This window comes from Polypterus senegalus, chromosome 6, assembly GCF_016835505.1.
Source record: "Polypterus senegalus isolate Bchr_013 chromosome 6, ASM1683550v1, whole genome shotgun sequence".
NCBI lineage: Eukaryota > Metazoa > Chordata > Cladistia > Polypteriformes > Polypteridae > Polypterus > Polypterus senegalus.
In genome coordinates, this window is record NC_053159.1 from 107847351 (window position 1) to 107860967 (window position 13617).

Below are 13617 nucleotides of genomic sequence, written 5' to 3' on the forward strand. Positions count from 1 at the left end.
TGTTATAATAAAAAGAATAATTGTAGCACTTTTACCAGGTGTTTGGCGTGGTACCTGAGGGTTCAAGGGAGCACTACTGCCCCCTACTGCGACAATGCATATTAACCTTGTAATTTCAAATTCTAAGGTTTTATCACAGCTAAGAGTCTTATTATTCTGTGACTCATCTTTTTTATATCTGCTTATTTTTTATATTATCTTAGTGTTTTCACAGATACACTCTGTGAAACGGTGTGTGGAAAGATTAATGGATTGACTGACCTATGTGAGAGAAAGTAGTTGTGCAGGAGGATGCAATCTATATGATGCACATCAATGAAGCTAATTAGGGTAGAATTTGAGCAGAAATCTCATCTTAGAAATCTGTTAAGGGACATCAAAAAGTGAAGGATGGTGAAGACACTCTTTATTTTATTTACTGCCTGTCAGAGTGGGCATCACAATAAAACATTGTGCAAAGCAAATCACACATGGAAGGCAGTGTGGTCAGGTGGGCTATAAACCACAAAGCTGTTGGTTTAATATCTGATTTACTTTGTGATTTTAGGGAAATCACTTAACCAGTCAGTGCTCTAATTTTAGAAATCAGTAAAATATTAAAGTCACTTTAAATATAATAAATAATTTAGAAAATGTATGCATGGCATAACATTCAAGTACATTAGGGAACTTAAATTTACTGATTTCATTTTTAATTTTTATTTATTTATTTCATAAAATAGACAGATATTACATTTTTGTGTCTTAAATATATTTGTAACAATCCTCAGATCAATGATAATACCATATAATTTCACTGTATTAGTAGTGTACACCAGATTCCAATTCAAGTTATATAAAAATTGTAGTATTCAAACTACTTATAGTTATTTGTTGTGGATGGTTTACACCTAAATGTAGTTAACATTTCTTAAAAATAAACTTTCTTAAAGAATTACTCTATAGAGTAGCTTTATGTTGGAGTCTTAAGCTAAGATTGTTGGCTGAAATGTACAGAGATAGATAGCAGGATATTGTAGCGCTTTGCCAGAGAACGACTGTAATCTTCAGCTGTGAGATTGTTTTTAGTATAATATAAATACTAAATATAGAGTACATGTTTACTGACTTCATAAATAATGGCTTAAAGAGCCATGCTTACAGATCTGTTTTCCTCCTACATTTATTGCCAGAAAAGTTTAATGAGTTTATGCTTTCTTTCTGTATTAATTTTGCTTAGAGGTTCACACAAGCAGCTGATATGTGACAGTGTGTTTCTGGCCACACACAAACACAACTGTGCTGGCGATTCAGTAACTGGCATTAGGATCTGTTCTGCTGTCATGAGTGTCTGCTGGATGTGGAAAATATGAATATACACTTTGAAATAACAAAAGATGAACTTGAAAAAGCAAATTATTCAATAACTGAAGTTGCCCAGGATGCTTAAGAAGGATGATTTTAAAGTTTCATTAATGCATTGAATTGGAGTTTTTAAAATTTCAAAAATTCTTTTTGAGATCAATGAAAATTGAACTTTCTCAATAAACTTACTTGATGAATAAGTGTGTCAAATTTAATTAAAATTGGTCCAATTGGAGCCAATTTGTTTCAAACATACAAACAAGACAGCAACAGTAGGTGCTTTTCACCTTACATGAGAATGCACCTATAATATTCAGATAAAAAGATTAATAAACAAATGCAAATGTATTCACTTATACAGATATTGTTACCCCCAAACAGGGTTGTGAAGCAAATGAGTCTCACGCAACATGGGAGAACATAGCAAGTTAGACAAACAAAAGGAGAATATGCAGTCTGTTAAGATCATTTGGTTAGTTAATAACAAAGAGTTCCAACATTTCATCCAGATACTTTTAAAAAGTTGTCAAGGTTTCTGCTTCAACTACATGATTCTTTATGCTTTAATATCCACCAGTGTTCTCAAGTCTGTGATTCACTATTTAACAGACAGTACTCTCGTGGATCAACTTTATCATACCTTTAGGAATTCTAAGCACCTGAATTAGGTCTCTGCACAGCCTTCTTTACTCAAAACTGAAGAGATTTTATTCTCTTAGCCCGATGGAGTAACACATGCCCTTTAGTTTAGAGATGAAGTTTTATGTGTTCCTCCTCATAACTACTAGTGCTACTGCATGTTATTGTAACATATTGACAAAAACTGCACACAGTACTCTGCATGTAGTCCCACTAGCTTATTATATAGTCTGAGCATAACGTCCCTTGATTTGTTTAAAACTTTATTTGCCATTTTAACTGTGTCTGCACATTGACTAGATGATAAGAATGTTGCGTTACTTTAAACTTTTCTTTTTCCTGCGCCACCACCACCTACACAAAGCATCATGATGCACCAACATTGATGGACTGAAAGCCAGAAGTCTACGTGACTATCATCATCAAGTCCTTCCATGAAAACCCTAAATACAAAGAGGACTGTTTGATTTATGTTAGGTAGATTGCCCAGAGGGGACTGGGCAGTCTCTTGGTCTGGAATCCCTACAGATTTAATTTTTTTTCTCCAGCCTTTGGAGTTTTTTTTTTTGTTTTTTCTGTCCACCCTGGCCATCGGACCTTACTTATTCTATGTTAATTAATGTTGACTTATGTTTATTTTTTATTGTGTCTTCTATTTTTCTATTCTTCATTTTGTAAAGCACTTTGAGCTACATTTTTTGTATGAAAATGTGCTATATAAATAAATGTTGTTGTTGTTGTAAACTCCTACATTTTTTGAAGTTGCCTCTTATGAGGCAATATCACTCATCTTGTATTCATAATAAATGTTCCCTTTGCCTACGTGTAGTACTTTTCACAACTCTAAATTAAACTGTATTTTCCAAGTGTTTGTCCACTTTTGAAAACTGTCCACTTATTTTTTAATTATTTTTGCTACCTCTACTTTATTTGTTATTATTTCAATTTTGGTGTCATCTGTGAATCTCACATGTTATTGATTATATAAGAATCAATGTCATTAATATAAAATACAAAAAATAATAGCCCAAGGACAGAGCTCCGAAGAACTCCCTTAATAATCTCACCCCATGCAGAGCATTCTTCTTTTTATCTGCACTCTTCATCTCCAGCAGATTAACCAATTTGAAATCCATTTTTTCAAGATACTGTGCCTGTGTAAATAGCTTACACTTCAATGTTGAATCTTGTCAGTAGTATTTTGAAAGTCTAAGTAAATTATGCCATATGATTTTCTTTTTCACCTGCTACTCCAATTCCCTGTTCAAACAAGCCAAACAGACTGGTTTGACAGGATCTTCCTCTTAGAAATTAATGCAGGCTGTTATTTAGTATAGTATTTTGATATAAACATTCTTCTAATTTATTTCTAATTATAGTTTCCTTAACTTTGCATGGCACAAAAGTACAGCGAGCTGGCCTATAATTATTAGAATTCATTTTGTTTTCCTTCTTATGAACTGGAATCACATTTGCAACATTCCAGTCATCACGACTACTTCCATCTGAAATGATTGCAGGAATATGCTTGATAAAGAAATAAATGTCTTTCATTTCTGTCTACACTATTTGTATCAATTGTATCAGACCCAAGGGTTTTATAGTCTTCATTGCCTTAAGGGCTCAAAAGATATGTGACTCTTCTGTTTTAAAATCTGTAAACTCAGAGCTGGTTTATTGTTCTATCTAAGGCACTCCATTTATTTCTTCTTTTATAAATACTTGGGTAAAATGTTTATGAAGTTCATTTGCTGTTTACTGTTTCTTGAAGTATCTAAGGCTTGTTAAATTCTTTGTTTTATTCTTTTCATTTTTTTAAACTGTACCACTTGAGAATTTTTTTACGCTTGTTTCAACTTCAGTAGAAATTATTTGTAAATGCTTTTTTTGATTATATAATAACTGAACTGATGGTTGTGCAAAGCTGGGCATACATTATAAAATTAAAATACACTTGTTCAACTGCAGAGTGGAACTGCAAATATAAACTGAAAAAATGTGTGCGGAATGTAGGAGGACATGACACTTTACATGTGGGGTGCATATCACGAGATCTAATATGGTGTCTATGTAGTGCTAGTGGTTACATATTGATAGCCTGTGTAAGAACATGTTCTCTTCTAGAGGCCTCGCTAACAAAATTATTAGGTCTACATTTAATGATTTCAGAATTGTTGTTTATTCCTTCTGTTTTATTATAGGGGCACTACCAGAGTGAGAAAGTGAGCTTTGAAGAAATCTTAACACTGAAGTTACACCTCGAGTGTGCATTTCAGCTCCTGTCATAGTGACACCTCAACCCAGATTAGAAGCCAATTTCTATCAGTGTGGACAGCAGTTCTACATAGTCTAATTTAAATAACTATGCTAACCATGACTGAATGTGGCTTGCCCCAGATTTGTGCTGAAGTGGGTGAGGTAAAGTAATGTCAAGTGCTGTTTCATATCTATTTTTGCACCTATTTATTTCTGTTATTGCTTTATTCACACACACTGTAAATGCCTATATGAAAACCGCTTAGCTTGGCACATTCAGGTGTTTTTCACCCAGCAAGTAACCGCACACAATGGTGATTTATATGTGCTGCCTTTATGAGATGAGAATCCCCTGCAAGCCTTATACGCTTTAATTATTAAAGTTTAGGTCAGAATCAGTGGGAAGTTTCTCAGTGCTTAGCAAACAGAATGATAATCAGCCTTGAAAAGATTTTAAAAACTGAGGCTTTAACTTGAAAGAGGGGGTAGACTAAAATTAATATGAAACAGTCCAACGTGTCAAAACATCAATCTTCTGTTCTTGATGTTGTGCATTGCAGTAAATGTAAGATAATCTGTGCACTGGACATTTGCATCATTTTATTTCTATGCAATTTATAAAATGCACATGTGAGTCTTGCTTTCTAAAGTGTACTTAACCTTCTAGTAGTATTTATAAACATCCATCAGACAAATCAGGTAAGTAATGAAGAAGCCTGAACAGAATGTGATACTCAGCAGTCTGCATTTTGTGTCCTTTCCACATCTATTATGGGGTAAACCAAACTGTCTTGCATTTAAAGGTTGTCAAACCAGTGCCAGTAGCTGGGGTTGCAAGTTAAGAACCAATCCTGAACAGGAGACCAGTACATCACAGGGTACATTCACTTACACTGGGAGAACAGACAGCTGCCAAATGACCTAACATATACATTTTTATGACGTGGGTCAAAACTGGTGCATCTGAAAAGAAACTAAAATAGACATAAAGAGAAAGAAAAAACTGTACGTAGATATTAAACCTGATAAAATGTAAAGTGAATCTGACCTGGTTGGCAACAGTGCATAACTGTCATGAATTAAATGTCTGCTTTGAAGAGGCTTTTCATGGCTTATGCCTACTGCTTTTCAGTGCTATCCATCCTATCATCCATATTCTTAACCCATGTATTCCAACACAAGGTCAGTGCAGTAGAAGCATAACATAATATGAACCAGTCCATCAAAGGGTACAGCTACTTACAGTACAATTAAGGATCAACTCTGGACTGCCATAACCTGCATGATTATGGAGGAAACTGGGGAAAACTCACACAAAAATAGCAAGAGTGTGAAAACACTAAACACAAAATGCTCATGCTGGGATTTGAACCCTGGGTTCAAGAATGTGAGGTAACGATAATTACCAAATTGTGCTGTCACCCCCATTTTAATGTCTTATTTATTTGTTTTTTTAACCCACTTGATCTGATTGTAGGGTTATGGGAAGTCATGCAGTAGATGTACCAGAAGCATCAGACACAAGCAGTGCATATGGCAGTGCTAATAACTTCATTGTTGTGCCATCCTAATAGAGACAAATTTACTATGTACAGATAAGTATGTATAAGAAAAGACAAATGCATAGTGAATTTATTAAGACACAATATAAAAGATCAAGCTCCAATGTGATGATTATTTGTTAAATATGCCTAAATATTACTGGAACTAGTAGAAGCATGTCAAAGAATCTGTCCATAGATACAAGTTAGCATCAAAAACAAAGTATTTAGCTCTCCTCTCATTAATCTCTTTAACTGTATATTTTTTCTATTCTCATATCTCTTAAAAAAAGCACAAGGGACAGAGAAGTTTCGTCATGCTGGTAACACAGATGTACTTGAAAATGTAGCAAAAAAGGATAGGTTAATGGTACAGTTTAAATCCCACAACATAATCTAAACACTGACATATGGAAACCCTAGATATCAGTAAGCAATGTAAAGATTGGTCTTCTCTAAGGATAAAGATAACTAGAAAACGCATTGCTGTGCAAATGATAAATTCTAAATCAGCAAATGAATGAACAATTGTGCCCATGTAGTCTCTAGTCTGGAAGGGGGTCGGTCTGTCAAATTCCAAAACAGAGGATCCTATCCGAAAATCTGCTACTGCTCAATTTACACTTACACCTGATCTAATGTAGTGCGCCAGTCTTTGTAAGCAACAGGCTGAGAGACAAAATAACTAAGGAGATGGATCAAAAACAACAAGGCTGAAACTTCCACGGGCTTAGTCCATCTTGGCTTTAATGCTACACACATGTCCCGTATCTTATAAAAAAACTTTGCTGGTAACTTTCAAATATTGGTTAAATAATTTAGATGGTTCTATAAGCACATTAGTTGGTTTTGGCATGCTGTATAATTGTTGAATTAAAAAGGATAATACATGAGTATTCAAATAATGTTCATAATTAATTTAGCAAATACATGAACTAAATTAGCAATTTCCAAATTCCATACCCATTGCCATCTGTGTGGAATTTGCACATTCACTTCGTGTCTGCCTGGAGAAGTCCACTATTTCCTCCTGTCGTCTAGCAACAACTGTTTTATGGTACTTAGCAATTCTAAATCAGCCAGTTATATGTGTGGGTGCGTACCCAAGTTAAACCTGCATTGTACGAGTGCCCACTGCTGCTGGGAGAAACATCGGACCTCACAAGCCTGGACTGGATTAAGCACAGTTAAGAATATTATGTTGTGAATTAGCTACCAACATCTTTAGGTTTTATAAAATGTACCTCTTTTGATCTCTGAGATTTGTAAGAGTTTACATCAAAACTGCCCTAACTTGGGCTCACTTTAAAGTCCTCTTGTTGAGAACCATGCCACTGTACCCTGGTACATCAAATGCAAGCACCTTGACTGCTGGGTTAATATCTCTGTGCTCATATGACACACACAAACAATGAATTGATTTGTCTTCTTGCAATTTATCTGTCTGTATCATTTATTATGGACAGGATGAGGGAAAATATTGCTGACAATTTCATGCTGTTTCAGACACTGCAAAAGATGCAGCACAGTTTTTAGCCTATAATTTAATTTGGAATGATCACATTAAGTCTTCTGGTATGGTGTTCCCCATGAAGGTCACTGTTGAAATGAAAGATTGATTTCAAAATTTTGCATATGATATGAGTATATGTAATACCATTTTGAAATCATCTTATCTTGCAACTCAAAAACACCCATACATCCATTATCCAACCCGCTATATCCTAACTACAGGGTCACGGGGATCTGCTGGAGCCAATCCCAGCCAATACATGGCGCAAGGCAGGAAACAAACCCAGGGCAGGGCGCCAGCCCAACGTAGGGCGCACACACATGCACACACACCAAGCACACACCAGGGACAATTTAGGGTCACCAATGCACCTAACCTGCATGTCTTTGGACTGTGCAAGGAAACCGGAGCACCCGGAGGAAACCCATGTAGACACGGGGAGACCATGCAAACTCCACGCAGGGAGGACCCGGAAAGCAAACCCAGGTCTCCTAACTGCGAGGCAGCAGCGCTACTGCTGCGCCACTGTGCCGCCCCAATTCAAAAACATTTAATTTTTTTTTCCTGACACAAAGCAATAATGCCAATTTTACAGACATTAGTGTTGCGTTAAAGGGATTGTCATTTATCCCAATTTTATACACAAAAACTACTAAATAATCATTTTGAAAAAAATAAATTACATTGATACCTCTTTGCTTAGATATGTACACTAAATAAAAGTTAATCATTTATCAATTTAGAATTACGTTTCTAGGTCTCAATAGTGTCAGCTTTACATGTTTTGATAGACTCAGTTGGGAGAAGGAAACAGAAAAAGAATTTCAGAATAAGTCAATTCAGCAAGCACAGTAATAAATTTAATGTATATCTCAGGTGAGTTAAAATCCAGTCAGCCATAAAAGGATATTTTAATTAAAATTGCATTTTTGCCATTCACACATTCCTAGCGAACTGAAAAATGCAGAAGCAGTCAAAGCAGAGTTTGTGTAGAGTTCTAGCAACACCTAGTGGATATTGTGGTTAATGCAAAAATTACTGTGCTCTTGAGAATTACTTTTGAGAACTTTGAAATCACTTGTCCACTGCCTCCAGATTTACCAGCACAAGAAAACCTGTATCGTTCAACTCATCTTACTGTCTAGCTATGATCTTTTGATCTTTTTTGGGTTCCCCTTTATTTTTGGCCCTCTAGACCAGAAAAGTTTACTGATCATAAATATATTTTTGATATCTGATTCTTCACCAGTGTTTATAGGCCTCTTACAGCTATTCCCAGAATGTTAAAAAAATACAAATTTCAAACATAAGCATTTTGAATCATTTTAAACTATTTCAGGATCATTGATTACGAATACAATGCTATTTTTGATCTTTTACAAGAGATCTAGCTCTCTATGGACCTCTATCAAAGGGTGAAAAATGACAAATTTATATTACAATTCAGAATATTTATCCTTTAAACATTTAAATTGAAGCACACGTTCATATTTTAAATACATCATATCATATTCTTGTTTATTATGTACTTCTACCTCATGAAGTAAATCATTACATTTCTTATGAAGAACCCGAATTAGGTCGGATTACACAAATTCAGGCATTTTTATTTCAAAATATCAGTAGAGAGAGACGAGACGGAAGTTGTAAGACACAGATATATAGTATAAACAAATGCAAGTTCTCACCATGCTGGAATTGAATCTCGACCTTCAAATACTGTCTGAGTAAATCCATGACTACTGCCTTCATATGACCTCGAATCCCACTACGATACCTGTAATCATACCACAATGAAACAGCATGAGGTACAAATAAACAATTTATCTTCAGTTTAGTATAGCTCCTTGTCTAGAGAACAGTTTACTTAATGACACAATGTTTACTGTGAAGCAGATTTATAGAGCCAAGGCTTACTACAGAAATATTCTATCCAAAAATGACATTTTTTATATACTACTTACCATGTAGTTTGCAGTGTTAACCAATGAAAAATGTTTTAGTGCATCATGCTTGCATGAAGAACAGAGATGACAAAGCTTCTGATAGAAAATAAGTCAATGGTAACTAGCGCTGGGCCACAGTATACAATACCAAAAATGTCCATGAAAAATGTCACGTTACACATGTCACATAATCCACATGTCAAGTCTTTCAGTCATAAGCTCACAATGCCCCAAACACATATATTTTTACCAAAATATTTTTAAATGCACCAGTTCTAGAAAATGAAACACAGTCAAAAATGACCAAGCATTTGAACGGAGGACATGCCTCCCCAACTAATTTACTGACCATGAGTCCGGCCCAGTAACAGCTTATCATTGGCTAACATTGCACATCACGTGATGTAAACATTGTAAAGTGCACTGAGAGGTGAGTATAACTAAAGATTAAAAGTTCAGGGAAGTGAAAGAAACCATATTCAAGAAGAACATATGCCTCACACTTGTGTATATCTGAGATGCTTCAACAAGAAGAAGGTCAAATCACCTTTGCATTTTCATAGCCTGATACTAAATAATTCCAAGAGGGTCCAGTAGTGTACTGTATATGAATATATTATAATGGCAGGAGGTGGGTCTACACTTCAAATGCTTGTTCGCATTTCAGCATGTTCCATTTTCATTTACAAGAATGTTTTCCAGAGGTGGTTTATTTAACAATACTTTAGTAATAATACATGTGTTTGGGATGTTATGAGCATATGACAGGAATGTTTGACATGGATCACGAGACACGAATATCTTGAGAGACTACAGACACCTCTTCTATCAGAAACTTGTAAGAAATTAAAAATATTAATCGCTACAAATTACATGAGCAATATATAAAAATACATCTTTTACAATACATTTTTGGGGCGAGCGTTCCATTAAGCAATATTCTGGGGTCATAGTTTTATGATTTGTGTTTTCAGTCCAGCTCCACAGCAACTGATCAGCAGTAGCTATACAGCCATTAGATGCTGACTTTCATAAACACCCACTTTGCCAAAAAATCTAATACACCATTCATATTTTACAGACACTAAGACAAACTTGCACACAGACACAATGTTGCCACCATGATATTAAACAGACAAACGCACTCTCTTGGAATGCAGGCTTAGCAAATGAAAACAACATCAAAAATTACACTTAGATACACACACAAACAGAAGAAAGACAAAACAATCTGTACTGGACCCAACACACTTATGCACTCTGCATGACAAAGATGAATCGTGTTAAATTTGAAAAAAGAAAGAAATTTCATTTAATCAGAAGGTCCCCAAATCAGTGTTCCAGTCATCTAGGCTTATGGCCAAATGAGTCAAGTTAGAGGATATGATCTTATGTATTTTCTCTACTGTTGTTCTATCAGCATCAATACATATTACAAATAAAGCTAAGCCATCCTTGGACAGATTCCAGCCAAGCCACTGAAAATCATATTTTAAAAATGCATCAACATGATCATCATCCCGAAATGCTTCACATACATGATACACATCACAAAAAAATTAAAGTAGATAAATTGACTCAGTCAGTAACTAATTAATTGTAAAGCAGGAATGGGGATTGAACCTGAGGTCTTGTGGTCTGCCTCCATCACCTCAGCTACCTGGTCCTATCACTTACCAAAATAAAACGGTTAAAAGCATAAAGGATTCAAGGTGAAGAAGTTGTGAGTGCTTACTTCTGTATAAGCTGCACAATACTCTGTGTGTTCATGAAGAAAACTTCCCGCTCTGATTTACGATTCAAAGTGGCGGCATGACTGTCCAATATGTTAGCAATCTGGAAAGAAAAAAAAAAACAGGCAGCTTTTATTTTGAATGGCGTGCTTGGAGCTCTGAATTTGAATCTGAAGCACATCACTTTTCAAAGGAACAAAATCCTCCGGCATATTTATAGAAATACGTGGCTGTTTATCCACTGGTTCAAGGATGAGGCTTTGTCTACAAAAGCAGATATTCATCTGAACTGGATGTAGTGCAACATAAATGTGATTGTCAAATAAGTAGAACTCCAGCCCCAGTTATGAATTTCATGTGCAACAAACTGCAACTCTCAGCTCCTCTAAGATTATGAATTTCAGTGTTTTTGTTCACTCTTGGAGGCCAAAGCAGTTTTCATTTACCTGTTGGCTAGGGAACTGGCATAGAACAGAAGTAATGTTGCTGGCATACTGAGCCATCACTTTCTTGATGGCCTTCTCTACTGCTGGGGGAATTCGTCCAGACACACTTGTCATAATGTCCTGCAGCTCAAGCAGAGGTAGAGATGGGTCTCTCAGTGTCTTCATGAGTCGCTCTACCCAGGCTTTCACCTAAAACCACAGAAAAGTTACTGCTGTAAAGAACATACAAATTATATAATGTTGTATATTGCTTTACAGGTGCAATCATACCTTGGAGCTGAAGAATGGCTCAGGGAGACAGAAACCATTCATCACATTGACCAGATGATCCAGAACACTGTGAAAAATGCGATGCAGTTTCTCTCCTCGTAAAGCCATTGACTGGATCTGAGGCAGATAACCAGTAAACAGTTCTGCCTACAAGAAGAAACAAAATGTGTGCTGTTTATACCATTAAGGAGCTCCCTAAAACAACACACCCCTAAAGGTATATAGCCCAATAAACAGAAACTGCACAGTTAGATGATAATCAAGGAGTTTGTTAGTGTCTCCCTTTAAAACAACCATAGGCATTCCATTAGCTTTCTCTGTTATATGGAGTTTCAGGTAGGACTGAACTGGTTTATCCACTAATCCCAAGAGTGAATAAATGCAAGAATTTACAAGGCTGTAGCTGAAGTGACACTGAGGGTTGCTTCAGCATTTCTACCAGGAATTTTAGAAATACTTCCACAATGATTCTAAGGTGCATACACAGCAATAAAGTAATAAACAGTGATACACTAATAGCATAACAGCTTTCATAGAATGTGCAGCTGCAAGTTTATAGAGAACTGCCAAGTGAATTGAAAGTTGGCCGCTTGTATTTAGACATATGAGGACATTAACAGCCCGGTTTGCCATTTTTAGAAAAAAATGTGTCTTTTTACAGAAGCTCTTTAAATAAATACATAAATAAATAAACACACTTTAGTCTGAACACACACTAGAATGACTATAAAGCAAGAAAATTCAAAAGAAAAAAACTTCTGACTTGGCTGTCACAGTCACAGTGAGGCATTATGCAGGCATATTGCTGTTGGAATAAAGGAGTCCCAGTAGTGTTTCCTGACACACTTCTGCTGAATAATTTGCTAGGTAAAAGTACTCAGTGTTAGTGTGTCAGAGACAGGATGTGCCCATTGTTTATACTGCCACTCAGGTTTGTTTTATTTCTCTCCTTCACTACTATCTCCAGAGAGTTCAGAGTGTGTCTTATTACTGAGCTTGCCCTTTTAATTAGCTTGTTGATTCGGTGGGCCTCTCTTGAAGTGATGTTACCAGCCCAGTACACCACACCATAAAGAATCTCACTGACCATCACAGAGTTACAGAGATGTCTCTTCTCACATTAGAGGAACACAGTCCCCTAAAGATGAGGAGTCTACTCTGCCCTTTCTTATACAGTTTATCTGCTTTCCGAGATACAATACAATACAATTTATTTTTGTATAGCCCAAAATGACACAAGAAGTACCGCAATGGGCTTTAACAGGCACTGCCTCTTGACAGCCCCCCAGCCTTGACTCTCTAAGAAGACAAGGAAAAACTCCCAAAAAAACCCTTGTAGGGAAAAAATGGAAGAAACCTTGGGAAAGGCAGTTCAAACACAGACCCCTTTCAAGGTAGGCTGGGCATGCAGTGTGGGTCAAAAAGAAGGGGGTCAATACAATACAATACACAAAACAGAACAATCCTCAATACAGTATAAAAATAAAAATTTTACAAGTACGGAGCAGAATTTAACAGTAAACAGAGATCAGTCCAACCTGTCATTAATATGGACCACCTGTACAGTCACTCTTAACAGTTACAAAGATGAACAGAGAATAATTAAGAAGTGAAATGTTTACAGGGCATGGCCTGGAGTGGTTAGAACTGCTGCTTCACAATTTAAATTGGATTCTGACTTCCAGTCTAACCATTGCATGTGCAGGGTTTTTTATGTTCTCGCAATTTCAATGTCATATTTTGTTTGAGGTTTTTCTCTGGGTACTCATATTTACTCTCACATCCCAAAGACCTTCATGGTAAGTTAATTGACAATTTAGTTGACCTGGAATGAGTGAGCATTGAACTGTCACCATATATATTGCTGGTTTCTTCCATGCACCTGATGTTGTCAAGATGAACACTGAAAGCACAAAACTCTGAGCTGGA

At 36.1% G+C, this 13617-nt stretch overlaps 1 protein-coding gene across 5 annotated transcripts in view; it reads right to left on the minus strand.

The window, feature by feature from the left end:
- Positions 1-13617, minus strand: part of acaca (acetyl-CoA carboxylase alpha) — a 187890-nt gene that overhangs the window by 130402 nt on the left and 43871 nt on the right. For all 5 annotated transcript variants that reach the window (XM_039756717.1, XM_039756721.1, XM_039756718.1 and 2 more), the window contains exons 20-23: positions 11689-11835; positions 11419-11607; positions 10975-11075; positions 8982-9070 (exon numbers count right to left, since the gene is read on the minus strand). In XM_039756717.1, coding sequence (XP_039612651.1) covers positions 8982-9070; positions 10975-11075; positions 11419-11607; positions 11689-11835 — 526 coding nt within the window. The remainder of the gene's footprint in view (positions 1-8981; positions 9071-10974; positions 11076-11418; positions 11608-11688; positions 11836-13617) is intronic.